The 27580-nt window shown below is 47.0% G+C and overlaps 9 protein-coding genes across 9 annotated transcripts; 3 read left to right on the top strand and 6 right to left on the bottom strand.

Annotated features, from left to right (window-relative positions):
* Positions 1-471: 471 nt before the first annotated feature.
* Positions 472-1502, bottom strand: T069G_04422 (phytanoyl-CoA dioxygenase (PhyH) domain-containing protein; the record flags this gene model as incomplete). The annotated part of the gene is made up of 3 exons (XM_056171632.1): positions 472-602; positions 680-1012; positions 1073-1502. 3 exons carry the CDS (start codon positions 1500-1502, stop codon positions 472-474), a joined length of 894 nt encoding a protein of 297 aa, XP_056032524.1.
* Positions 1503-5024: 3522 nt separating this feature from the next.
* T069G_04421 (major facilitator superfamily domain-containing protein) lies at positions 5025-5952 on the top strand (the record flags this gene model as incomplete). Its single annotated transcript, XM_056171631.1, has 3 exons — positions 5025-5204; positions 5667-5804; positions 5854-5952. The coding sequence occupies 3 exons, from the start codon at positions 5025-5027 to the stop codon at positions 5950-5952; spliced, it is 417 nt and encodes a 138-aa protein (XP_056032523.1).
* An 895-nt stretch (positions 5953-6847) lies between these two features.
* T069G_04420 (uncharacterized protein) lies at positions 6848-7346 on the bottom strand (the record flags this gene model as incomplete). Its single annotated transcript, XM_056171630.1, has 2 exons — positions 6848-6984; positions 7055-7346. 2 exons carry the CDS (start codon positions 7344-7346, stop codon positions 6848-6850), a joined length of 429 nt encoding a protein of 142 aa, XP_056032522.1.
* A 1335-nt stretch (positions 7347-8681) lies between these two features.
* T069G_04419 (uncharacterized protein) lies at positions 8682-9135 on the bottom strand (the record flags this gene model as incomplete). The annotated part of the gene is made up of 2 exons (XM_056171629.1): positions 8682-8843; positions 8929-9135. The coding sequence occupies 2 exons, from the start codon at positions 9133-9135 to the stop codon at positions 8682-8684; spliced, it is 369 nt and encodes a 122-aa protein (XP_056032521.1).
* Positions 9136-10989: 1854 nt separating this feature from the next.
* On the bottom strand, positions 10990-11580 carry T069G_04418 (uncharacterized protein; the record flags this gene model as incomplete). Its single annotated transcript, XM_056171628.1, has 1 exon — positions 10990-11580. One exon carries the CDS (start codon positions 11578-11580, stop codon positions 10990-10992), a length of 591 nt encoding a protein of 196 aa, XP_056032520.1.
* A 2679-nt stretch (positions 11581-14259) lies between these two features.
* Positions 14260-15199, top strand: T069G_04417 (dienelactone hydrolase family domain-containing protein; the record flags this gene model as incomplete). The annotated part of the gene is made up of 3 exons (XM_056171627.1): positions 14260-14309; positions 14429-14819; positions 14873-15199. The coding sequence occupies 3 exons, from the start codon at positions 14260-14262 to the stop codon at positions 15197-15199; spliced, it is 768 nt and encodes a 255-aa protein (XP_056032519.1).
* A 1379-nt stretch (positions 15200-16578) lies between these two features.
* Positions 16579-21776, bottom strand: T069G_04416 (ABC transporter domain-containing protein; the record flags this gene model as incomplete). The annotated part of the gene is made up of 16 exons (XM_056171626.1): positions 16579-16804; positions 16873-17343; positions 17424-17721; positions 17806-18039; positions 18107-18171; positions 18236-18286; positions 18358-18429; positions 18505-18628; positions 18685-19050; positions 19117-19279; positions 19341-19821; positions 19867-20071; positions 20134-20388; positions 20434-20713; positions 20802-21319; positions 21359-21776. The coding sequence occupies 16 exons, from the start codon at positions 21774-21776 to the stop codon at positions 16579-16581; spliced, it is 4227 nt and encodes a 1408-aa protein (XP_056032518.1).
* A 588-nt stretch (positions 21777-22364) lies between these two features.
* On the top strand, positions 22365-25410 carry T069G_04415 (OPT oligopeptide transporter protein domain-containing protein; the record flags this gene model as incomplete). The annotated part of the gene is made up of 10 exons (XM_056171625.1): positions 22365-22497; positions 22745-23302; positions 23357-23699; positions 23762-23980; positions 24038-24233; positions 24297-24502; positions 24560-24801; positions 24877-24963; positions 25054-25091; positions 25147-25410. The coding sequence occupies 10 exons, from the start codon at positions 22365-22367 to the stop codon at positions 25408-25410; spliced, it is 2286 nt and encodes a 761-aa protein (XP_056032517.1).
* Positions 25411-25583: 173 nt separating this feature from the next.
* On the bottom strand, positions 25584-27344 carry T069G_04414 (major facilitator superfamily domain-containing protein; the record flags this gene model as incomplete). The annotated part of the gene is made up of 6 exons (XM_056171624.1): positions 25584-25767; positions 25845-26059; positions 26122-26557; positions 26631-26763; positions 26826-26939; positions 27023-27344. 6 exons carry the CDS (start codon positions 27342-27344, stop codon positions 25584-25586), a joined length of 1404 nt encoding a protein of 467 aa, XP_056032516.1.
* Between the last annotated feature and the right edge of the window lie 236 nt (positions 27345-27580).

The raw sequence follows: 27580 nt of genomic DNA, 5'->3' as shown, positions 1-27580 counted from the left end.
CGCTAAATATCATTCTACACGTTTTCTGAAATAAACATAGCTCTTGGTGCATCAAACAAATACAACGCGTCCGACCGATATCCATTAACCTACTCATTTCCTACGGCACAAGACAGTATGAGGCTTTTCTGGGCTTCTGAGGTTAATTATTAAATTACCGAGTAGCACTACGGAAGCTGTTTCTACTTGGCTCTATAGTTTAAGTTTTAAGCTAATCCATGGGGTTAACATAACTAGGCATTATACAGTACGTGAGCGCTAAGACACCTAGACCTGGGCTCCAACATAAGCTGACGAAGGAGACCAGCGTAGACAAAAGCGGACAAACAACAAAGTAACCAATGGAGAACTTATTGATACAAGATAGCTTGCGGCTGGAATTCGGCTCTTCGTAGTTCAGTTGGTCTGTCTTATTTTTGTTGGATCAGGCAAGGGGACACCGCTGTCCCCCCCGAAGAGATATTGGACGCTTCACAACTTGCTTAGGATTCTGTTTTCTTTTTCACCAGCTTCTTTGGCAAAGGTGGGAGGGTTGTAGTCTACAGGACCCTGTAACCATCGGATCAACCTATTTGTGGCTTTTTTAGGATTGAGGCCATCGGCTTTAATAACTCGTCGTTAGCATTTGCTCTCTATGACTCGTGACGGAGGACATGTCTTGATTAGCGGGATAGCTTACCATAACCCACGAAAGGAATAGCACTGCGATAACCCATCATATCAACAATCTTCTTCGGAATCTCGCCCGAAAGTGCTTTTCTGGGATCAACAGCCAGCATTAAGTTCTCCAACGGTCGAATATAGGGCTGGCAGTATTGAATCGTTGCAGCATATCGTGGCTTATCGCTCCTATTTGCTCCACCAGAGTGCCATGTTGTACCGAGAAAATAAATAACACTGCCCCTGGGACAGACGACCGACTTGGCTTCTGACTCTTCGCCCAATCTGTCACTGCCCCAGAGATGGCTTCCGGGAATAATTCTTGTGGCGCCATTCATCTCAGTGTAATCATCTAACACAATCATCGTAGCAGCCGTGACAGGAGGTCGAGGTCTGGGCAGCCGAATGACACTATCATCGTGATGAAGGACTTGGGCCTTCTCGCCCGGGTTGATAGTAATTGTCTCCATGATATAGATCAGGTAATCATCGTCAAGGAAGAAGTTGTTGAGTGCGTGGACTTGGGGTATCAGGCAAAATTTGTCAAACACGCGCGTCTTGTTCAGCAAAGCGAAGATACGATTCGTCTTAAACCCATCAAATGAATCGCGGCCAATGCGTGGGCGATGACCATGAAGTCGATCAATCTCTGCTTTTGCTTCAAGGGCCTCTGCTTCTGTAAAGGCGTTGGGAATGACTACATATCCATCTCGTAACACAGCCTGGGCTAGAGAACGTATGGCTGGATCCGACGGGAGCGGTTTTGGCTTGCGCAGATAGTAGTCTCGATCGATTGGGTCAGAGGCTTGCGGATCGGTGGTAGATGAGGTTTTGGTCGGCATAATTGCGAACTGTTATGAACAAAGATGTGTAATTTCCTTGGTAGTCGACACTTTGTCATATAGTTCACCCCGGCTTAGGGATTAAATGGATGCCTTCTGTCGTACCTTATATCTACACGGATATTCTCACTAACATGTTACTGTTACGTATGCTTACCACTCCAAAAGGATAAAGCTTACCCTATCTTGCTAGTGCTGATGATATGTGGGCGTTGGCGATGTTTCGGCCGTAAGACTGGGCTATGGGAGCTGGATGCAAATCTCACCTCGGCTGGACGGGCGAAGTAGACATTTGCCTTGCCGCGCTATTAGTATTACATATCATGGGCCAAAATAGAAGATGCTACTTCGGAAATGAAAATAAAATGAACTATTCGTTTAGTCTTTATTAGTGTGGGCAAGAAATGCATGAAAATCACCTATCCTCGTCTTCCTTTCTCCAAAGCAACTATACTCGTGGTATGGACCAAAAAGAGAGGCCAAACAGCTTACCAAAGTACCGCAAAAATGGCGCTAATGGAATGAGACTAGAAATTAATGAATCTAAACTTGCACTCCATCTGCCCAACCTTTATGCTCCACAGCTTTTCCGCGGGGAAGCATTTGGTTGCTCAATCAGCTTCGCGAGGTCAAATTGGACGTGCTAAGTGGGAACGCGGTCCGTTAAAAATTGAACTCGTTCAGGAGATCCGGTTCGCTCATGAGCTTGGCTTCATTACAGGCAGGTACACTCAGAGTTATACGTGGTTGGCATAGTTATATAGATGAGTCTCGTCGTCGTGCTCTCCCAGTACACCAAGCAAGAAGTCCTCAATGCTCGTATCTATCCCCTACAATTGAGAGAATCATCGTCAAAAACTTCTTACAAGATCATTTGTGATCTGACTCACCAGCGAGTATTCATTCGAGCCGACGCTGTTTAGGGTGTTCCAAGAAACGTCCTCATGTAGCGTTGGTACCGAGGGTTGATCTTGCAGGAAATCGGATAAGGATCTGGGCCGATGATCAACTAAAGTAGATGATGATAGAGTTGTATCGTCTTGAGAGCCTTCAGGCTCTAGGGAATGAGAAAATGCGGAACACACATCGCCGTATCTCTGGGACGCCGCCTCCATACGGTCTGGGTAAGGAGTTGAAGAATGGCGACATATACTGTATGGCAATAAGAAGCATTGTATTGTGTACTCTTTCAAACCTCGTTTATAGGTATAGATATTTTTAGCACCGGCATCCCTGCTTTTCTCAAGTAGAGTTTGGATCCACGAGGTACACATGGAGGAGAGGCTACCTTGGCTTGCAAATGACTCTACATGAGATAGTTAGTCTATTTGAGAAGATTAACACATCCTGGCAATGCATCATACCTGGCACTGCATGTTGCATCAGCAGGAAACATGTTAAGATGAAGGCGTGTAACTGTGTTGATAGCAACAGAGAGCTGGTTAGTTCTTCATGAACTAAGGTGTCCTGGGCTGACAAGAAGACGGACGCGGAGTCGAGACAGGCCATCCGGGAATAATGGAACATTTTTTGATCTTTGGGATAAATGACGAAGGTTTGGTGCACAGCCAGAAGACAACGGCGAATATGCAAATCCAGGATAGTAATACGGGCTCGCCACCGGTCCTGTAGAAGACTTGGGTGCATCGGTACCATATCTTTTGATGTTGAGTGCAAGTGTGATAAAGCTTTGTTTAGCTCAGTATCGAAATCGAGTACTTTCTGGTACGTTAATTCACACTTGCGGCTGGTGAGCGCTTGGCACACCTCAAGTCTAAGTGGGAGTGATTGCAGCAATGTTATTTGAAACCAGCAATCCGTTGGGAGATTGGCTGCGGCGCCTAAGCAGCCCTCTTCCAAATCTTGGTCGTTCAGGTTCGCAGGCGCCAGCGTGTCGAACATTTCCAGTGTAAACATTGGCGCGAGACCTCTATCCAAGGAATTGGATATTTCGATTTCCATAATCGTAGCCCATAGTCTCCTCCTCAGTTCAGTTTCGGTAGCAGAGATATGGGCTAATTTCCCCGGATCCGTATGAAGACCCATCACTACTGCCAGTTTCATCAAATACCCTGTAGTGGCATATGAGTGCCAGTTATTGGTTGTAAGAGGTCTAGTGGGGAGGGCTAGAAGACAGAGTACTTGAATCACGCCCAGGGTTGGTTTAATCACTTCTAAATGAGTGAATAGCCAAGACTCAACGGCTTGTAGCCATAGGAGAGCTGTGTGCCTAGGCAATTTTTCTCTTTCAGAAGACGGAGTATTTTCGCCAGCGTGCTGTAATTGATATCCAAGCAGCAAAACGAGCAGTAGTTTGGCCGGATATTCCAAGGCAGTCGTCGAAGGATCTTGTCGTAGATGATGGTACTCCTTCCAAAATGTAGGCATATAAATTATTCGAAATTTGACTTCCCAGAACGTCTCGTAATTTTTGATCAATTCCGTAGCAGTGTCGTGTTGGGGAATCAGCGAACAGAGATAGGTCCGCTCAGCTCGTCGAAGAGGTGGCACATCTTGCCTCGGAATGCGAGTAATCTTGTTCACAATGTCGTTATGTGCTTGAAGAGTGCTTGGTAACGATACAATTGCTTGATGGACATAGTCATAAAATCCATCCATCTATGTGAATAGCTTTAGCGACCTAGATGATGTCTGGAGAAGAGGAAAAGAGAGATCGAAAGGGGGGGGGGGGGGGGGGGGGGGATTACTCTTCTCAGTAAACTCTGCCAGCTTCCTTGCCCATGGTAACACCATGACGGAAACAGTTCACTGGCTTTGTTTTCATCTAATACTAGGCGTTGACTTTGCGGATCTTCGGGATTCAAGTTTTGTTCTCGGCCTGGGGGTGAGCCTAGGCTAATATCTGGTGATGCTATGGGTACCGGCTGGCGTAGAACTGAGCTTTCTGTAGAACTAACTGGTAGGTCTCTGGGGCGAGGTGCCTTTGTGTATGTGCAGACTCTCTTGTCCACTGACTTCAGACAGCGATTACAAGGAAACTTTCGGTCACATTTCAACTTCCGAATTCGACACTGATCGCATACAACAGGAGGTCGTCTAGGGCGAGGGTTAGCAACGTCTTCCGCTGCCATCATATTAATTTTGCCTTTTCCTTGGTGATACAAGTCAATTGTAAAACCCATATGTGCGCAATACACAATGCCATGGAGAAACTCATATATCCCGACGATGCCGATCGATTCTCGGGTTTTGCTTGGCAGAAACTATTGGTCTCATCAATGCTAGGCCAATCATAATTAGCTCTATCGACTCCACATTCTTCTCCAGTTTGTCGGGGACTCGGGCTCGGGACTCGGCAATTTGCCTCCACATGTTTATCTAGCCCATCTCGACTTACAAGATGGTTGAATAAAAGGGAAAAGGATCTCTTCAGGTGGATTTCAAGAACAACTTCGCAAAGAAAATTCGATATAAATTGTCAAATTACAGCCACTGGTTTCATCTCAAAATATCTCCCGTGCCTGTCTTCACTCGATTTTCGCCCCTCACAGAACCATCACAATGACCCAGAAACCTGAGCTGGCGAAAGACTCGCAAGTCGAAGAGAATGGATCTCTTGTTAGATTCAGTGGCCTTGACGACCCGGATATGCCACTGAACTGGCCCCTGAACAAGAAAATTATTACTACCGCAATGTATGGATTTACTACAATGGGTGCTACTCTTGCCACTGCCATGCATGTATACCCTTGTCTGCAGTCATTTATACAAAGCCACTATTAATCACTTTTATTCTTAGTATTTCTCCAACTTCCAAAGCTCTCCAGAAAGAATTTGGGAAAAGTGAAACAGTCGTGACGCTCACTGTTAGTTTAATGATGGTTGGGTAAGACTACAACGGAGTTTGACGATCGATATGCGAGTGCTAATGCAGAAAAGATTTGCGGTTGGGCCCATGGTTTGGGCTCCTCTGTCAGAATTATTCGGAAGAAAATACACCGTGGCAATCCCATATTTCATATCAGGGCTATTTGCACTCGGCTGCGCAACAGCTAGCAATATCGAAACGCTTATTATCATGCGTTTTTTCATGGGCTTGTTTGGGTCAGCACCAGTTACCAATAGCGGTGTAAGTCACTAGTTGTTTCCGTGGGATTTATTGCCATAACCCATGCTGATAATACGTATGTGACTGATCTATAGGGTGTGATCGGTGATATATGGACGCCACAACAGCGAGGGATAGCCCTCGTGTTTTACTCATTTTGCACGGCTAGCGGGCCGGTGCTTGGGCCAGTTGTAGGAGCTGCGCTACACGACAAGTGGAGGTGGACAGAATATGTGAGTTAAGCGCAAGCCAATATAATCTACTAATGCGTATACTAATCAGAGTAATGGCGGGAAAGCTCTGCTGCGTGTGGATGCTCGTGATGAGCATGTTCGTCATGCTGTTATTAGACGAGACGTATGCACCAGCTATATTGACTAGCAAGGCACGGAGACTGAGATTTGAGACTAAGAATTGGGCACTGCATGCACAACATGAGGAGTGGCCAGTGAACTTGCATGGCATTGCCGTGAAATACCTCATTCGACCGTTCCAGCTGCTGAGAAATCTCACTTGCTTTCTAATGGCCTTTTACGGTTCCTTTGTCTTCGAGTTATCGTACCTTTGCCTAGCAGCAATCCCAGTCAGTTTTGGAGACCATCGTGGCTGGCCACGTGTGCCCGCGGAACTCCCGTTCCTGGCGCTCATGCTGGGAATTGTGATTGGGGGGCTCGCCAATATACTCAATAGCCGCGGATACGTTAAGAGGATGAAGGCAAACAACGGTAAACCAGTACCAGAGGCAAGGCTGGTCACTACGTTACCGGGTTCTGTCCTCTTATGCGCTGGAATTTTTCTCTTTGGCTGGACTGCAGCCAGCCCAGTCCATTGGATTGTCCCCTGCTTCGCGCTGGTCTTACTCGGTTTCGGGTTCCTAGTCATCTTCCAGGGTTGCGTCAACTACCTCATGGATACTTTTCCGAAATATGCAGCTTCTGCAATCTCAATCACGACCTTCATGCGATCTATCTTCGCTGCTGCATCCGCTTTATTCGGCAATCCAATGTTGGAGGCAATGGGTGTTAGTTGGGGGATCAGCATCTTCGGCTTTATCTCTGCTGTGATGATACCTGTTCCTTTTCTCTTTTACTTTTATGGTGCCCGAATAAGGCAACGTAGCATGAGTTCCGGACTTTTTGAATCACAATACTGACTCAATTTTCACGGATAGTATACTTGGGAGATAGGAGGCTGTACCGTTTTATTGCAGCTTTACCAATTCTCGCATGTTGATAACAAATACAATCTCCAGAAGACCTAACTCACCATCTTTATACTAACATATGCCCATTTCTTCAGCTTCCTTCCAGACCTCTGCAATCAGGGCAGTGTCAAGGTAATCTCTAACAGCAATCACTTTACCCTCGTCATTCCACTTGATTACTAAAGCATAGCGGTTCATGTACTCTTTGCCTAGTAAGAGTTAGCTGTGTGTCGCGGGACTCCGCCATCTCCATCAAGTTGAAGAGACAAAAGATCTCACCCGATTTTCGAATACCGCGAGCTTCTAGCTCCATTGTCGTCCACTCGTAATTCTCGCCCCCGAAGAAAACATGCACTATCTTCAATTCCAGTGGGCCTTGAAGGGCTTTCATTAACTTTTCAATTGTGTTGGCCCGAAGCTCGGTCAGGTTGGTGAAATGTCCAGTGCCTGGGCCACTACCCATAATAGTCCAATCGACATCCTCTGCTACGCGGGTCCAAAAAGGTCCGCCGTTCGCAAGCGGTTGATTAGCGAAGATAGCTTCGAGTTCCTCTTTCGTGAGATAAGGCATGGTGACGGTTGAGTGATAGAGGAACGGAGTGTTCTGCTCAGGTCTGACTTTCACAATTGGACGTGACGGCGCATCTTTTATATAGCGGTAGCTACGAGACTGTTGACTAACGACTCCAGACTTCGGAATCCACATAGTGCTGGATCTCGTCCTTGCAATGGAGTGCCCGACGCACATGTCGATGCAATGCTAAGCCTATTCTGGACGAATAAGCGAACTTCGAGAATCAGCCCACCGCTGGAGAAAGGCGGTGCTGCTTGGGCGAACTACAAGACAACGCAAGTCTGCCTCCTGCGGTTGATTAGCTTCATAATCACCTAGTCCAATCAAAACATTGTTTTCAGGGGGGCATTTATTGATCATCGAGCGGAAACTATGAGAAATGAGCTCGTTCCCAAACCGCCTTTGCTATGTGTTCCTCGGCATATATGATTGGCCACGCGATATTTTGAAGGGTAGCTCTAGCATCAACCCATTGTCTGATATGACAAGCTTGACTCCACCGTCGAATACCTTTGTCGAAAAACTCTAATATATCTGAATCGAGGGTATGAAGTTCTGAGCCCATGGAGGCAGATCGCCGGAATCTGATCTCCACGCTAATTGCACCGAGGAATATTTGCCAAAATAGTAGACACCCATCCGCTCCCATGCAATCCTTCGCTTTCGCGAAATGGCGGATCAGAGCATCCCTCAAAATATGAAAAACGTAATCGTCCAACGTCTCCTCTGAGCAACTTCGAAACCCTAGTACGTAGTGTAGATATAAGCTAGTGGCGCTGTACAAGCCACACCATGTTGACTTCAGTACTTTTACTGCCTCTGTTGACATTTGTCTCCGCATCTTTGGCGAGATGGATGCGATATGTGAAGCAATATATTGAACGTGTAGCTTTGATGCAACTCCATTTGCACATGCCGAGGCAAACTCGTTTTCTGATGCGGAGAAGCTTCGCTTCGATCGGATCATGTCAAGACTGTCTGTTAGGTCTCGCAGGTCACGAACCGTATCTGTGCCATCAATCCAAGGCGAGATTGTCCCTGTATGTGGGGATCGTGAAAGGAATGGCATTAAGCATAGGGCATCAAGCTTGAGCGAGAGATCGCAATTCTTCTCCACATGGTCCAGCCGACTTGCCAAGGCTAGAAGCTTCTCGGAATGCACGGCGTGATAAGTTTGTGAAACTTCGTCGCAGCGCATACTATTAAGGAGTCTACTCATGTTTCGGGTGAAGAGAGAATGTAATCTACTTAAGCATGAGTACACGCCTAGTGGCGATGCGTTGATTTGTACATCTAAGGCAGCTAAGGATGGAGATAGATTTCGGTAAAGACTTACAATAAGTAGTATCGGTGATTGAACTCTTCTTCTTTCGAACTTTCATATAGAGGTTCATCTTGCTCTGGTAATCGCTGCCAGTGTCGTTTCCGTTCTTTCAAAAGGTTCAACATACCGCCTAGGTGGGCCTTTGCGCTAAAGACGTGACCTAGACAAAGCTGCAAGGATAAGTGGGAAGCTTGCATGTTTGCAATTGGTTGATTCCATTGTAGACTTTCCTCCGTTCTGGCTCTCCGGACTTACCTCGATAAAGCAGAGTGAGGCTATCTGGCTGATAATGCAAGTCGTGCGTTCAGGCTGTCGTTCTGTGATCCACTTGTTGACCATGTGGATCAGTTTTACTTTGTGGAAGAGGAAGGTGGATTCGAAAGATTGCATACCCCCAGTTGTCCACTCAAAATGCAGCGCGGCAATCAAAAGGGTCAGGCGTAGCGCGTGAGGATCGTTCATCATGGAGTTAAAGCTTTCCCGTTGTTATAATTAAATTAAGCAAGAGACCTTGAGAATAGAAACAAGCTCGCACCTGGGGGATGTTTTATCTTGTGATATAGAGTTCATACTGTGGTCTATATGGCAAACTTTCGAGTCCAATATATTAGCTCCTAAAGATGCTTCCCCTGTCGAAAATCCCGTTGCTTGCATGAGTTCCAACTGAATATTTCTGCCACTCACAATAATGAAAAAGCTCTTTGGATTGAAATGGCATTTCTATGCCGAGAAATTGGAAGGGATCTAATGCTCCATGAATAATAACACCAATCTTTCCTTGAAGAAATGTTGCATCTGAGTGCTTGGCTGCATGTGTGATCGTCATAAACACCAACTGTTCCCATGGTTGGCATGCTTTGTCCACAGCCCTCCTGTCACGCAGAGGGATCGTGGGAGTATACTTGCAAACTCTCTGTACCCTTGAACGTGAACAGTTTCCACTGTTCATACCAGCTTAGTTAGCTTTCGTTTCGGTGAGAATCGGCACAGCACACGTTAATGCAGGTCGTGAGTGAATACCCTTACCATGTTGGCTGTATCTCATCACATCGTATGTGACGTTTCCGACACTCTAGACATCCTGTTCGGCGACGAGGGGCATATGGCTTTCCTAAAGTCGCTTTATCCATCGGCTATTAGTCGAGAATGAGGGCAGCGCAAATAGTGAAGATAGGAACGAATGAGGGAGCGACTACATAAGAGGGCAATGGTGTTATAGTTAATGCTCTAGCCAATGGTTTGCTCTGACGCTATGCCTTTTCAAGACGAATACCCGAACATGAATGAATAACTGCACATCGTGCTGTAACGGTGGTAATCCTGAACTCCCACAGTAGGTAGCGCTAGCTCTGACCGTGGGTTACAGGGATTCCCCGGGAAATATCAATCCCAAGTGTCGGGCTAATTGCCGCTGTCTTTTTTTTAGGTATGTGGAATGTCCCCAGGTGTCGCTGCGTTGGAAGCAGTCAACTTCAACTCACAGACTACCGCCACCAGAGCAACCCCCATCCGGCATCAAAGCCCCCATTACAACAGCGGGACGACATGAAATTGGACCGGTCGCATGAAACTGAAATAATAGTCATAGCGACCGTAATAATCTGGGGTTCCTCACTGATTATATCCACAGAATTATATTGCGACGGCAGGAGTAACACAGGTAGATAAGCGCGCTGACTTCTCTTGACTTTAATAGTATGATGCCACAATTCACAATTGGTTCTAAGTTTATTTACGATCTACTACAATCAACCTTTTACAGCTTATAATATATCGCCGACGTGATCTTTACGACTTAGATAGGTACTGCAGGGCTACCTAAGGTCCCTTAGTATTCTGTTACACACCTGCTACCCTAGAAGTTCAATCGACTCAAATCAGCAGTTTGAATTACCTATTTATGCAGCAATATCAGCGAGTCACAGATTGATATCTTGCGTACATAACTCACAAGCATTCAGAGCCACATATCCATATACCCAAGCGTTACGTGATTATTATGAATGTTAGAAACCCACTCCCTATAATCATGATCAGAAGTACATACTCCGTATTTACCCATGCAACCCCAAAGCCCACGTAGCAGGACAGCTGAACAAAGCGGTAACGAACACACGTATAAACCCAGGGCTGCATCTATCAATTACCTCAAAAGCAATGGGTGTAGACGGCGTTGAAGGATTGATGAGCTCCACATGGGCGACCCAACCTTTCACTAACTCTATGAATAACAAGCTGATTGTAAAGCAAATCTGCGATAGGTGTCTTTCAATAGACAACATGAAAGTCAATTATCTTCGGCGGTAAATAAGTGTTTCAAAAGTAAGATGCTATACAGGGGGAATCGCCCCAGTCTTGAGACATGTTCGAATACCCATCACAAAGCGTTAGACTTTTGGAGCTGTCCAACTCCGCCTGCTCCAACCAGTTTGCAAACGTGGGTCCGTGCTCCAAACTCAGTGAACGAGCCTCCAAGAACTTCTCCGCGTTTTCTGAGCTGACCAAAAGGGTATTGCTCAAGGTCTCAGCTTCTTCTGTTGTTTTACTCCCAGTTTGATGAGAGTGCTCGGATGGCGATCGTACTACTGGAATTGGCAAAGTTGAAGGTGCGTGCAATGCGACCAGTTTCCGCTGATGAGTTTGCGGAGCAAGGCTTGAGCCGTCCTGCATATCCTGTCCACCGTTTCCTCTATCTGTAGATGACTCAATGCCGGGGGCAGGCTCATCGAAAAGAAAATTTGATGAGACTGATAAGGTTTTCTGGGCCAATGAAGCGGTGTAAGACTCTCCGCTGAGACGAGCACTGTCGTCTGGCGAATCACGATTTAGGTCATTGGAGGTTTCGACGTCAAACTCGAATAATTGGTCTCGAATGGCTTCGAAGTTGCTGGGGATATTGGACACCATGACCTTCACAATTTAGTCAGACGGATCAAACGCAAATGCGTACCTTGACTTATCTCACCATGAACGTAATCTTCGCTCGCCGAGCATGAAAGCTAGTTTTAGCAAGAAAATTCAGTATTTTCCTGCTTTTAGATATATCTTTGAAGATCATCTCTGCTTGGTATGTGGCTCTGGACATTAGTATCGAGTACAAAAGGCATGACATCGAGCTGAAGAGAATATGAATCGCAATCCAATTTGGCCCTGCAAGAAGGCCGTGCTTAAACATGTCCAAGCATAGTGCTACAATATTCTGAGCGGCGTCAATACATGCAATGGCACATGAGGAGGCGCTGCTCACAGAGCATACGGGCTGCAACGCATGTGATGAAACGTAGTGCAAGAATGGTCGGTAAAGACATAGTTGCGTATGGGCATACGTCAGGTACAACATATAATGGGCTCTATCGTTGTCGTTAGGAATTCCACATCAAACACCAATCAAATCACTCACCTTTGTACTGGACTTCTTGTAGTAGTTACTCCAAGCCGTAGAGGGAGGGGAAGTTTCTTCGCCCACTGCACCAACTCTGATTCTAACTCCCGTACTATGCTGAATGCTACGGTTTGACTCGTAGAGTCAGAGATTTTGAAGTCGCTCGAGGCCTTTGATGGGTATAGTTGTCTTATGACCTTATCAAATATCCAATGCAATGACTGATAAGCGCTGAAACCTGACACATGACTAATAAGGTCATTGAACTGGTCTAGCATTATCTTGTCTGGTGAATCAGTGTCGTGATCTTGCATCGGTAGCAATTGCCCTATATCGTTTCCGTCGAGCAGATTTGGCAGGCCAATGCCAGCGGCTACATCGTTAATGAGAAACCTTAAAACCCAAAAAAGTCTTTTACCAATCTCTTGAGAAATTACATCCTGACTCTTATCGAGAGATTGATGCAAACCCATCCGCAAAGCGATAGACATTGATGTCGTGAGGTAAGTGTAGCATGTTGAAAGTCTGGTCGTGGACAAAAGAAAAAGATTCAAGATGACGATTGCCTGCAGGGAAATTAGACTTTTGCACTCAGCAATATCCTGCAGCTGCTTGCTTTTCGCATAGTATTGTGATCTGTTCAAGGCTTCAGTGTCGGTCAAGTCATTTGCGGAATTGGATGAAGTACGCCTCAGATAAAATCTCTCCATAGCCAGCGTCTTCAACCTGTTGCGAGAACAACGTCCCGTAAGCGAGAAGAGCGTAAAGAAGTGGTAAGAATTGCCTCTCCTTCGAACTATATTCACTTGGCTCTAAAGAGTAAACCAAGTGGAATAAGCGGTCAAAAGAAGGCCGATGTACGAAGTTGAGTAAGATATGTGCATCAAGCGCTTCTTGGACAAGCTTTGTCGCTCGGTGAATAGGTGGTAGAGCAACTCCACACCTCGATACCCTTTCGGTGATGAACAGGCCTGGTACCGAAAAAGCTGTAGGCAGGTTCCGAGGAGTATCATCTCCCGGCCAAGCCCCAATCTCTTCTTTGAGGCCACGAAGAAACGTTCTATCGGCAGAGCGGCCCTGGAACTCAATTTCTCCTTGCTCGACTAAATAAAAAGCTCTCGCGTGTTTTGCAACTGGATTTTCGCCCCCGGATGGCCCTTTTCTCTTTGAGCTTCTGCTACGCAGAGTGTCGGAGAACACATTGGTCAGTTGAGATGCTGAAAATGAGGGATTGGCAAAATCCTGATGCTGCCATCTTCGTTTTGCGTCATTCTTTTGCTGCGGAGGTGATCCTGTTCGCTTTGCCTGGTGGTTACGTCCAAAGTATTGACAATCTGTAATCGTTGTCATGAGTGCATGCCTTGACCAGCAACGAGGCTGACAAACCGTAGAACGACTGCGAACATTGCACACAAGGGAAAGACTTGTCGCACTTGATCTTTCGCCAATGGCAAACATCGCAAGCCTCTCGTTTGCGTGACGAGGCTTTCTGCGTGGCACTGTCTTTCTGAGTCCCACATTGACTCATCTAGGCAACGTTTTCGTTCTTGCGAATGATCACGCATTGACTCCATAAGTTTGTTGAGGTGTGTAGACTCACCCAAGATGCGAGCTCGCCAGCATCTGTACAGCTTCCGCTCTTATCCTCCACCCGACATACAGACATAGCCTTGTTGACGGACTTTGTGCGAGACGGTGCCGAGAGTTGCGCCATCGGCCGCTGAGGCGTGTGCCGGACTGGGCTAAAATCTGGCTCCCTGATCAAGACGGCCGTGTGCTAAGTAGACTTCTCCACCTTCTTTCCGATCCAGGGCGATCAGTCAATCCGGCATTAAGGGCCGGCTCCAACGAATTGGTTCATTTTGCCCCTCGGGACTAGAAGGTAGCTCGGAGAATTTAGATTTCTGATCCGAGTCTAACCTCAAGTTCGGAATTGATTTGTTTAGTGATTACGCGATGGCCTCAAACTTAACTCCGCGAAGTTCAAGTCGCTGTAAGACGGTGCGTGCCTTTCGGGCATCACCAGGCGACAAAATTATTCAATGGTTTTTAGCACTATAAGGAGAAATACATAAGTCCCGCGGCAACAATGTCGTCTTTAATCTAAGAAACCATCATCGACTGATTCTGACTTGGACTCTGGTCGTCGAACTTGGAACGACACTGAACTAGCCATTAACTCACAAATTCTTTTCTAAACCGCCATGGCGTCAAACCCTCCAGGTCGTTGCTGTAACGTTGGCTCTCGCCATGAGTAAGTTCTGCCAATCCTGACTATAATTTTCACACCTCTACCTCCTATTTTGAGAGGCGAAGGGGAAAGGCTCATAGGAAGTCAATCTGCTTTTGTCATAATACTGATACAAATGAAAGAGGTGAACCAACTGGTCAATTGATAAACATCGAAGCAAATATTCAAGCATATCTAGCAACCCCGGCTGAGGTAAAATCCCACAAGGAGGTGGCTGTGTTATATTTGCCTGATGTCATTGGGATCTGGCAGAACAGCAAGCTTATCGCGGATTCCTTTGCTGCGAATGGATATGCTTGTCTGCTCCTGGACACATTCGACGGCGATGCAGTGCCATTGGACAAAGCTCATTCCGGAACTTTCGACTTCCCTAGTTGGTTTCAGAAAGGATCTGATGGTCAACATCCTCACGTCCCTGCAACAGTGGATCCCATAGTTCTAGCCGGCATCAAAGCTCTGAAAGAAATGGGGTTCAAGAAACTTGGCGCTGTCGGCTACTGTTTTGGTGCTAAGGTAAGCTGCTTCTGTTGCACATGGACTTGAATTACGATTAATAAGAGTCTCAGTACGTCATTCGCAATCTGAAGGAAGGTGCAATTGACTGTGGTTACATCGCTCATCCATCCTCTGTAGAGGAGGATGAGCTTGCTGCTATCTCCGGACCGCTTTCTATTGCAGCTGCGGAGATCGACCCTGTCTTTCCTATGGAAAAACGTCATAAGTCGGAGGAGATCTTGATCAAGACAAAGCAGCCTTATCAGATCAACTTGTTTTCCAGCGTTACGCACGGTTTTGCTGTTCGATGCGACCTGAGCGTCCAGACCCAGCGATTCGCCAAAGAGCAGGCTTTTTTGCAAGCTGTATCTTGGTTTGACGAGTACCTGAAAATTTGATGGTGGTGAAACACGCGGAGGGCTCACATGGTTGGTTTATACAACATTTTATTTTCAGTTGGGTTACTTGATTCGCCTCTCTCATATGCTCCCATCTTTTCTCCCATAACTGCAGACTGTCACGACCAAACAAAGAATCAGCTACTCGATCCATCACAGGCCAATTGGATGTATAAGTTTGCTTCTCTACACTCATTTAGAATACTTAGATAGCCGGTTGTCAATACTAATTGCAACGCTTGATTGAATCTAGTGGATACTCTCTACCAGTTACGTGACAGCTTGTTTACTAGCCATTCCTTGTTGCCTGCCAGTTCCGTATGGCATATTCGCCAACGTAATCCAGACCACGGTTTATCCTTTGGGAATCCCTCCTATTACTAATAATAGGAGACTAGCTTGTCACACAGAGTCACAGACGCGGGTCAGTCTCCTAGACCGGGGGAAGCTCGTCAACCACATGTCGAAGTTCCAACCTTCATTAAAAAAAAAAGAAAAAAGAAAAAGAAAAACCGGAAAAAGAAACTTTTTTTCTTCTTCATTCATTTACTTATGGCTACGGAAATTGCCAAATACATAGGCCACACACACTTGACATATACACTTACAAAAGATGAAAGATACCATTGAGACTAGTCCTTGCATTATACTGAGGTGTGACATGATGCCAATGCTTCTTTCAATCTATTCGCTTTGCTTTTTTTTTTTTTTTTTTTTTTTTTTTTATGTCGATAGAATCATCCATTGTATTTCTCGTCCAACGTGCCTTCTTTAATACCGATCTTTGTAGCCGCGTCGTATCTTACGAAGCAAAAGGGTGAACATTCGAATACAATTGACTGTGGTTGGCTGGCCCTTCTGAGCTCAGGGCACGGCTGAGAGACAAGTGGGAGCACCGACGCGATATGCCACGGATTTTAGAAAGCAGCAGGCGGTAAATCCATGTAACAGGCATGGCTTTCTAGTTCAGACAATCAAGATCTACAAAGAACATTCTGCGTAAGAAAGCCACTGCCAAACATCTCGTGTGCTACCTCTTTGGTCTACGCATCTATCGTAGGAAGCAGGCCCTTGCCATGGGTCATGGCTTGCACTGCGGGAATAAAGATGCATGCAAGTGCGAGAAGCTAGACGTTTGTGGGGAAGCTTTGGAGTCTCCAGGGAAAAGAGGACCGAAAAAATGGTTAGCTTTTGTTAGTTCGTATGGATTTAATCGGACGCAAAAGCCGCTAACTACGCCTGAAATTTGACATCACTTTTTTACTTAGAAGCTTTTTATTCATCCATTAGTAAAGATATTAATAGAAAATGAACAAATAAACAGTAGTTTTAATTAGTGTAGCAATGGAGACTGTATATGCAATGCGAACCCATAGAATTTAAAAGTTTTTACCGCCAACCATATAAAGGGCTCTGAAGGCCGACCCAGATTTGCTCAGTAACGCATGTGCACTGTCACATTCTACTATTCTTCCCTCTCGCAAAACCGCAATACGGTCAAACCAATCAATGTGCGAATATCGGTGAATGATGGATATTACTGTTCTATCCTTAAACTCAGCCTCAACAATGTGCTGCATGAGTGCTTCTGTCTTCTCATCAACGCTAGATTCCACATCTTGGTTAATAAATTTGCAAAATGCAGAGATAGTAGAACCTCGAATGGACCATACCTGCTCATTGCCTCGTCAAAGATGATGACCTTGCTGGGGATTAGCAAGGCCCTCGTCAGACATAATAGCTGTTGCTCTCCATGAGACCATTGGGATGACTTGAATTCTTCATGAAGGCTTCCATTTGAGCCCATCGCAAGCTTGTCCCAGAGTCTAACGCTAACGCGTCGCAGCATCGCCTCAATTGATGCGTCGGAGGCTACGCCCCTGGGATCCAAGTTGAATCTGAGGCTTCCTGGCATAAAGAGTGGTTCTTGAGGCACCACGTTGAGATGACTGCGCAGGCTCTCCCCGTCCAATGTTGCCACATCGGTATCATCTATCACCACCCGTCCGCTCCGAACATCCATCATCTGCATCATGGCCATAATCAATGAAGTCTTCCCGCTGCCAGATGACCCACACACTGCTATTTTTTCGCCGGCAGCAATATCGAGGCTGACATCTTTCAGTACGTCTTCGGATCTTGGTCTAACGGTATTATATCAGATGATGTACTCCCTAGGTGAACTGTAACACCCGGTCTAAAATCTAGGTTGTGAGATACTTACGTGTGTGCCGCCGTGAGGCGCTGTACTTGCACCCTGCCGTTTTGAGGCCACGAATTCGAAGGCGCTGGCAACCTACCCAGGTCCGATGGAGCTTCGTTCACAAACTGCTGCACTCTTGCCACCGCTCCAATGGAAGTCTCTAGCTTTGTCCAAGACTGGATTGTTTGGATTAGCAGGCCATTGAATTGAAGTGTTATGACTAATGCAACTCCCAGAGCACCGGGTCCGAGACCGTCGGCGGTCAGAGACAGTGCAATCGCGACAAGGGTGACCGCTAAAGCCCCTGCCACAAGATCTACTACCAGTGTTAGCCATTGTTGCACACAGAAAAGCATATAAAATGGCCGCTGGGACCGGTTTAATATGGCCGCTAGGCGGTCGCTGAAGGGCATCTGCCAACCAAACGCCCGGATAGTTGCAATGCCGCTGATGGTGTCTGTGAAATGAGAATACAGCGGAGTTTTCGCCTCTATTTCCAACATTCGAAGCTGTCTGGACGTTCGCAAGTAGTAACGCTGAACGAGAAACAGAACTCCACCAAGGACGGGAACCACAGCTGCAAGGTATTTCCCCAAAACGCATAAGACAACGAACTGAACCAAACACCAAGAAAATCCTGGAATCAGGCATATCATTAGTGAGTGACCGTACTAAATCGGCTGGAAATAAGGAGTTGCTAATACCGGAAGTGAATTGCAGAGCTTGGGACGGCAAGGTCATATCGATGAGGTTCATATCTTGGCTAAATCTATAGTGGCAAGGCGTAAGTCGGAGCTTGTGCAATTCGGAGGCAGGGTGCTCGCAAATCGTACCTATTCGTTATGGACCCAAGGTCTGACTCGAGGAAGAAGTAAAATGGCGCACTAGAAAGTAGTTCACAGCGAGATTAGCGAATGAATTGCTTAGGAATATGATTGCGTGATTGCCATTTTACCTGACAACTGCGTGCAGCAGATCTGTGTGAAGCTTGATCGCAGTGTCCCTGACTATGTAAAGGAAAAAGGTCCTAGGACGCATCAGGTCAGATAACATGTGCGATACTAAGCAATAAGGCTGAATGTTTACGTTGGGTACAACTAACCAGCATTCAAAGAAGACTCCTATTATAGCAAGAGCCACCAATAAGAAGTAGATCCCGAGGTATAGCCCGAGCTGTTGGTTGCCTTGTTCTGCACTCGCTGAAGTCCATCGGTCTACCCACAATGCTGTTGTTTATTAGCGGTTGGACTATCGCTGAAAGGCACTGACGGCATGTGCTTACTGGAATAAGAGTTGGAGATGGCGCCAATAAGAGTAGAGATTGCCCATAAAAACAAAGAGAGCTTGCCTGCTTTTTTGCCGTAGTACGAGTAAACGCTCCAGCTCCCTTTTTGTCTGCTGAATCCAGCTCTATCAGAGCCACCGATCTGGCCCTGTTGCTGTGATGTCGTAGAGTTGGAGCCCTGTGGTTCCGCTTCATGACTAGCTGAACTCTCTTCTTTCGTCCGATCATCATTGGGATCGGTTGTATGTTCGTTCCATCTGAACATATCAGGTTTTCGTGCCTTGATATGTTCGTAAGATCCAGTATCCGAGATGGATCCTTCTTCAAGAAGAACTACGTCGTCCATATAAGGAAGTAAACTCGCTGCATGAATGTCAGTATAATGGATTGCATTGCATGGTGACGAATTAGTTACACAGGGGAACTTACAACCATTGGCAGCGAGAATCACTGAGATACCTGCTTTGCGAAAGTGCCCATTTGGGTGGAAAAGGCTGGTTTGTATCGTCTTGACTGCTTTTGGGTCTAAGCCACTAATGAAATCATCCAAGATGACAGTCGGTAGTCTTGAATAAACGGCCCGAGCGAGCGCCTATGAAACTGAGTCAGGTACACGATATTTTAAAGTTGGAAGATTTTATGGCCCGGCATACCACTCGCTGACGTTGACCTCCGCTGAGCGACGAGCCATTCTCGCCTACAGCGGTCATGATACCGCCAGGTAAGTTTTCTAGGTCTTCACGAAGCGCGCAACATTGAATGACATAGCTGAACCACGTTTGATCGAAATCTAGCTCTCCAATGACATTGTTCTTGATGGTATCATTTGTCAACCACGGCCTTTGAGAGCAAAATGCCACCCGGGAGGTGATACGAGACTGCATTTCTCCAGAGACTACCGTCGTTTCTCCAATGATGCTGGCTAGAAGTGAAGTTTTCCCTGATCCTACAGGCCCAACAATGGCTGTGAAGCCAGTAGAAATACTGAAATTGAGGTTGTGTAGAACTACTTTTCCTTGATGATTCTTTGGGAGCCAAGAGATGTTTGCAGATTGGAATGTGACCAGGTGTGGAGAGTTAGAATGTTCAGCATGAAAACGTAAGGGCATAGCAGACGTATCTTCCTCCAGAGTGCTGTGGGATTCCAGGTGCCAGGAAGGTGAGTTGACTATTAAAAACTTTTCAATGCGTGAGAAGCAAGATAAGGCCTGTGTGAGCGATGGCAAGGCCTGGCAGAACATGAGCAGCGGCTCTGTCACTAGGTTAATGAGGGCAAGGGACGTGAAGGCCTGAGTGACTAGAAGCGATTGATCGCCGCTGGCAAGGGCAATAAGAGCATAGATGGCTAGTGTAACGAAAGGTGCCAGCGATCCAGGAACATTTCCTGTAGTTCACAGTGGTTAGTGGTCGAGCCGTAGTCATTTTAGCCCTGCTGGGGTAACTGACCGATAATGATGGCCCAGACACGCAGTATCCGAAACTTTCCTGACACGTCAATTTCGATGGCTCGCAACTTCTGAATTGCTTGGCTCCAGTGATTCATGAGGCCAAGCATTTTGGCTGATTTTATATTGCTCAGCATGCTGGACGTTGCGCCTATCCTCTTCTCAACGCAGTCCACCCAGCGTTTCTGGGCTGGTCCAAAGTGCTTGGCAACGAGCGACGTTCCAGCTAGGCTTACTGACGTGAGGTTAATACATACTGGTGCAGAAATGCTTTTGATAATAGCCAACAGTGTTTACTTACTCATACAAATCACAATTGGTGCGATTGAGGCGTAGAGAACCTGGCGGGTAAGAAGCCAGACACCGATGGCGACCTCCGGAATTGCTGCCCACGTTTCGTGAAAGAATCTCAGTGACTCCACAATTCTCTCTACATCAGTGCCCATTAAGGTAAGTGCGGCTGAATCTTCCACATCTCGAGATTGAAGTGACACTGTTTGGCGGTATATCTTTGCTGTCAGACCGGCTCGTACCTTGGCGAGCATACGATAGGTTTGACGCCAGTATACTGCCCTTGAAATCTAGGAACATAACACCGTTAGTGGTCAGATCTATCACAGTTTTCTGAGACAAAAAGACTAAAACTGCAGGTACTGGAAGCCGACTTACCGCAATGCCCAAGTAAACCAATGCGAATGCTCCCACTAAGGCCTGCCCGAATCGCTCATGGTCATCCTCGTTTGCTGTACCGCTCAAATGAGATACTGCGGCTTGAATAAGAAAAGGCTGGCAAAATGTGAAAGCGGACAGTATCAACCGTGGTACAATCGCAGAAAGAAATGACCAACTATTCGCTCTAAAAGTCGCTCGCACGAGGCGGAATCCAATGCGGCCTCTCTGAGTGCGACGCCAGGCAGCCTCCAGTTCGGCCCAGGTTGCCGACTCCTTCATATCCTTGTCAATATCAGGTAAGTCATCGACAAGAAATAAATTACTATATCCTTTTTGAAACACAGGAAGCAGCCAAACAAAGAAGCTGCGGCTCCAAAAGCTGGTCATTTGCTCAGATGTAAGCCCATTCTTGACTGCGGGCCGCAAGTACTTTGTTTTCCCAAAGCATTCAATGGTGGCAACACTCGCAGTAAGGATAAGCAAAACGGTCCATATGGCCTGCTGTATCAAATAATCTGGAGGAAATAACCAGAGTGTGCGCAGTCGCGGGATACCGAGAATGGTGGATGCTGAGTAGTACAACACTAATACGTCTGACGGTTTAACAGATCGCTGATCGACAAGAAACGAAAGAGCCAATGCCCCGACGTTGGACGAAACAGACAGCACCTCCGTAGCAATGGCCATTCGAGTGTGTAGAACGCTTGATTGGACACGCAGTGCGAGAGCAACCAGATGGACAATGATGAGAATTACCAAGGCGGCCGATTTATACGCTGCAAGCCGATACGAAGCAGCCACAATCGGCATCCTCCACAGTTTGCGGAACTGAAGGGGGAGTATCAGCATCATGACTGCAGCAGGCAGAGCAATGAAGAATGCATCCTCAAATAGCAGCGTGAAGTCGAAGGGTCGGCACGCGACATTGACTCTTGGGCCGAAGTTGTCATCGCTGCCAACAGGGCATTGCATCGTTGCAATTGCTGTCCCGCCTTGCGTGGACGACTTAGTTTTAGGCGTTTTGATCACTGAGATTAGTTCAGAACAAAAGCGATCCGACTCATCGAGAGAACCACGCTCCTAAGATGACAATGACAATGTACGTCGAACTAATGGCAAGAGGATGTAGCATAAGAGTACCCTAGCAGAGAAGAAACGATATGTTAACAGACCGGACATGCACCACCGCTGCTGCTCACTGTTGCGCGTTGCCCAATTCTATGTGTCGGCAAGAACCAGTGTCGAGAAGAGTATCTGAGGGGATGCCCTGCATACCGTGCGTGGAGCCTCGGGGTCTTACGAATCGGACCATGACTATGCTTAAAGGACACCACTTGGCACCCATGGCTCACTACGGCAAGTGCAGAAGCCCGAGCCCGTGCCAGGCTGGACGACGAATGAGGTTGTAGGTTGAAAAGGATGCATTGCTCACTTTCTAATCGAATGGTGCGATCAGCCAACAGCTTGATATACATTCAGGGGGTGAGTCGAACGCTGTGGGGGTGGGATTTGGGTGGAGAGAGGGGTATGAATCTACAGCGAGCAGGACCAGGCGCTGAGATGTTGGATGTTGCCGGCCGCACCAACACTAGAGCAAGAAGGATCAATGACACCGGACACACTAATAATCCAGACGGTCTGTTTCTCAAAGAGGCTCTGATAAGCCACACGAGGACTATGAAGCACCGCGGCGGTGGGTGACTTGAAGCCATCTGCAGGTCCAAGTGCTGGCGCATTTGCATTATATGAAGTCCTTGATAATTGCTCTTCATCTTTCCCCTTCCATTTATCGTGTCTATTAAGAGCTTAGTATCTCAGCATATGCTCTGTTTTGTCAGCTATGCGGTCTGAAACTGGAACCAAAGACGAGGAGTATTTGCCGCTTTCAACGAAACAGCCTTTTTGGAACAATGACGTCCAAGACAATCTGGATATCTCAGATTGGCCAGACCATCATCTTCTAGCCGATGATATGTCAGCTTCTGGTGAATTATCCTCCGACAAGGAAGATGACTGTGAGGCCGAGGACTCGCCGTATCCTGAAGTGCGAGCCGTTGCACGAAATTTCGATGAGGAGCATTTGCCATACAACACTATAAGGGCTTGGGTAATCGGCTTGAGCCTTTGTATTATTGGAGCCGCTCTCAATACTCTCTTCTCTTTGCGGTCCCCCAGAATTGGCCTTGGATCACTCATAGTGCTGTTCCTCGGTTGGGTTTTGGGTCGGACTTGGGAGACGTGTATGCCTGATAAACGCATACAGCTCTGGCCTTCAGGTCCTAAATTGGATCTTAATCCTGGGCCATTCAACGTCAAAGAGCATTCAGTCATCATGATCATGGCTAGTGTTGCTCTCTCAGTGGCGAACGCGACGGATGTGATCTTAGCACAGCTGGTATTCTATAAACAAGATTTCGGCGTTTTGTACCAGCTTCTCCTCATCGTCTCGACACAATGTTTAGGGTATGGCATTGCTGGCATGCTGAGAAAGCTTCTGGGTAGGAGTGTCCAATAAAGTCAAGCTTCCATCACCCCAGCTAATCTGTATCTAGTATACCCTGCATCAATGATCTGGCCAAGCAATCTTGCTGTTGTCTCATTGCTCACTACCATGCACGAGTCAAATCAGTCCGCCTTAGATCCCGCCGTCTTCAGTGGAAACATGCCCAAGCTTCGATGGTTTTTCATAGTTGCGATGTCCATGTTTGTGTACTATTTCATTCCAGGCTTTCTGATGCAGTGCCTGAGTATCCCTGCCTTTCTTACTTGGGCTGCCCCTAGTAACGCCGTCGTCAATCAACTATTCGGAGGCACTACTGGGATTTCTCTTATCCCAATTACCCTTGACTGGGCTCAGATTGCGGGCTACGTCGGATCGCCGCTGATACCACCTTGGTGAGGATCATTCTATGAGCTTAGTTAGCTAGACTCGGGGAATGCTAAGATTAGCGAACCAGGCCGGCTATCGCTAATACACTTTTGGGAGTTGTGATATTCTATTTGGGTTTATCTACGGTTCTGCACTACACAGGGGTATGGTATGCCGCCTACTTGCCCATAAGCGATTCGCAGCCCTACGACAACACAGGTGCCAGGTACAACGTAACGCGCATTTTATCCCCGATGTTCACGCTTGATCAACAGGCGTACGAATCCTACTCACCCGTTTTTATTAGGTATCCTTGAGGATTTTCATGCATCCGAATGCCCCTTGTGAGCTAACCTTGTTGTAGTACTACTTTTGCCATCAACTACGGCCTGTCCTTTGCAACCGTTGTCTCGTTGGTCTGCTACACCTGGCTCAACCACAGGCACAGAATATGGTCCCTATATACTAAAGGCGCGCATGAAAAACCAGATATTCACATGAAACTCATGTTCAAATATAGAGAAGTGCCACATTGGTGGTATCTCAGTATTTTTGCAATTGTACGTCTTTCTAGCGCGAAAGATCCATGTCAATCAACGATAACTCTCACTAACACCCGCAAGATGTTCTCATTAGCGCTGACCACAGTTCTAATATACCCCATAAGCCTCCCCCTATGGGCATTCTTCCTCGCAATAGCAATATCGACAATCTTTGCGATACCAATTGGCATAATTCAAGCCGTCACAAACACACAAATTGGGCTAAATGTCTTGACCGAGTTTGTCTTTGGCTATATACAACCAGGAAAGCCCATGGCGTTAATGATGTAAGATCACGAGCCAGAAGTTTTAGACTAGTTGTTATTGCGCTGATGTATTATTAGTTTCAAGAACTTTGGCTATGTGACCATGTCGCAAGCGCTAGACTTTGTGGCGGACTTGAAGTTTGGGCATTATATGAAATTGCCACCACGAGTCACATTCGTCTGCCAGCTTTCAGCAACGCTCGTGTCCTGCCTAGTTCAAGTTCTAGTGCTGAACATGACGATTCATAATGTTGATGGAATATGTGACCCCCAGCAGCCGTCACATTTCACTTGCCCTGGTGGAAGAGTCTTCTTCTCATGTACGTCGGCCGTTTCGAATGTACCCATCTGCCACAACTATCCCGCGCAATAGCATTAACTGGTGGATATTCAAGCGTCTGTCTTATGGGGCCTCATCGGGCCGGCCCGCTTGTTTTCACTAGGTCAAATCTACTCGGGATTGCTCCTGTTTTTCGTCTTGGGTGCCGTCGCCACAATAGCTGTCCATCTCGCTGGTCAAAGATATGCACTGGCAAAACACATCATTGTCCCTCTTGTTCTTGGCGGCGCAGGGTCTATCCCACCAGCAACACCGTTGAACTATCTCTCAGTAAGAGTCACGCATCCTTCTTGTTCACTCTGTCATTCTGACCATGAGTCTGTAGTGGGGTATTGTGGGATTCGTCTTCCAATATCTAATCAAAACATATCACTTTCGCTGGTGGAGTCGACTGAACTATCTGACGTCTTCTGGTCTCGACCTGGGGCTGGCTATGTCGACGACTGTTATATTTGCTCTCAGCTTGGCTGGTGTCCATGCGCCACAATGGTGGGGAAATACTGTATCGCAAACCACGATGGATGCTAGACACACAGCTGTACAAGTCGTGTTGCCTCTGGGAGAGCGATTTGGTCCGGACAAATGGTAATGTAGTTATATATCTGAGAGACACTAATACGCGATATACTGTTCAAGAGCGTAATTTGCCCACGCCATCTAGTCTATGCACATCATATAGCCGTCAAGATCTGCACTTGTCATGATTACGGGTCGCTTGAATCCACGCCGTCTCCATCTCCGTTATCCACCGCACGTGGCATTTTACCCGCCGCCGGCGCTGTTGAAACTGCCAGTAATGCTAAAGCAAAGCAGCCACAGGATATCAAATATGGCATCCCAATCCACAGCCCACCTAGACGGAGCCCCCAGCCAAACGCCCCTGCGAATAATGGCCCACCAGTGAGCATACCACCATATAGCAGCACCGAGATTGTTGTATAAAGTGCTGCAAGATGCCTTTTCTCGACCATGCTTGTTACTATGCTTCGCGCAGGGACGCTGAATGCCAGTCCCATACTATACACTACATGGCCAAGGACAAGAATAGTCCAAGATCCGGCAGCGAAGATGATACTTGTCCCAAGAACTAGGAAAATGCCGCTGATCTGGGCAATGCCCTTGTCTTTGGCGATTTCGTGCAGCTTGAGACGCCATAACAAGACAGTAGATAGAGCAGGAATGCCGACGGCATGCACAATCAAGTTAATCCCCGCGCCAAGGGACACGAGATACGAAGCCTGATACCTCCGTGGTTAAATTAATGTACGCCGTCCACATACACTGCTAGTGATATACGTACCTTGCCCAAAGACCAATTTAAGCGCTTTGATGCGTATTGCAAAAGGAGAGTCCCGCTTGCCTGCTGCCCGATGCTCCATGGGAAGAAGCATACAAGCACGACAACAAGTCGCGAGTTTTGCTTGATCCATTTCATCATCGCGGCGGAGCCTGCTACCAAATTCGTCCACCGAATTTGAAAGCCATGTTTGGTGCCGGTGGGTGATGTTTGATCGCCGTGGTGGTTGTCAGTAACACTAGTACTGCTCGAGTCTCGTTCTGCCGACGGCATTGTCTCTGGGAGAAAGATCAATGCTCCAAGGAAGCCCAGAGCAGTCACCACGGAGGAGATCACCATGGGAATCCAAGGGTTGATGGATACCAATGTGCCTCCCACGGGGATAAAGATAAATTGAGCAATCATAATGGCCGATTGGAGTTGCGAGAAGGCTGTCGTTCTGTTCGTCGCAAGAAGGAATAGTCAGTTTTGCCCTGAACCTGGAAAGCTACAAAATTGAATTCCACCATTACCTTTGATCGCTTGGGCAAACATCGGCAACCATGACATGCGAGATAGATGACAGAGATGCAGCGCCAGCTCCTATGATTTGCCACAAGCCGCCGAACCAAACCGCTCGAATGGGGAAAAAGTTGGAGAACCAAACTAATAAACCTCAGTACAATGAAGCAATATCCTGTGCGTTTGAGAGATAGACAATTACTTACAGACCATTCGCATCCACAGGTCATTCATACCTATGCCTACAATGGCGAGAAGAAAGACACTTTTGCGCCCGATGCGATCTGCCAAAGCTCCATATGGAACTGCCAGGATAATGGCTGGCAGCTCAGTCAGCGCACCACTCGCTAGCTTTTGGACTCTTCCCTTCATTAAATCGATATTTTCGGACCGCCAAACGTACCTGGAAGCATCTCAAACACATCTTTCCAACCGTTAATGAACGCGACTTCGCTCTGCACAGCATCTACTTTGCATCGATCGTCGTCCATGGATAGAGATTGTCCTTCTTCGTAGTGACTTTTACAGACAATATCCTGCAATATGGCCAGTTGGGCTGCGAAACTAACATAGCTTCCAATATTCAGAACGATTTGTATTGCAGCCACGACGAGGATTGTGCGGCGTGCACTCGGGACGATCGAAAGCGAGGGTTGCGGTGCTGAATCATGGCCATCTTGGGGACGCAGCAAGCGTGTAGACTCGCTTGCCTCTCTATTTTCCATTGCTGAGGTGACTGAGGGCATCTGGCCGCCGACTTGCTAGCTATACTCTGATATCACGCACAGAACAGGGTGGATGAAGAATGTACGGAGCAGAAATGCACAGACATGGCACGACGGGATGAGAGCAGCAGGTTAACAGGTGCTGACGGCGGGTCGCTGTTGGGGATTCCAGCGGTTGGCTGGCTGCAGTATAAACCAGACCAGACTTGACCAGTCGGAGGACACGGCGCACACTG

Source organism: Trichoderma breve, chromosome 2 (assembly GCF_028502605.1).
Source record: "Trichoderma breve strain T069 chromosome 2, whole genome shotgun sequence".
Taxonomy (NCBI): Eukaryota; Fungi; Ascomycota; class Sordariomycetes; order Hypocreales; family Hypocreaceae; genus Trichoderma; species Trichoderma breve.
This window is presented reverse-complemented; position numbering and strand designations above follow the sequence as displayed.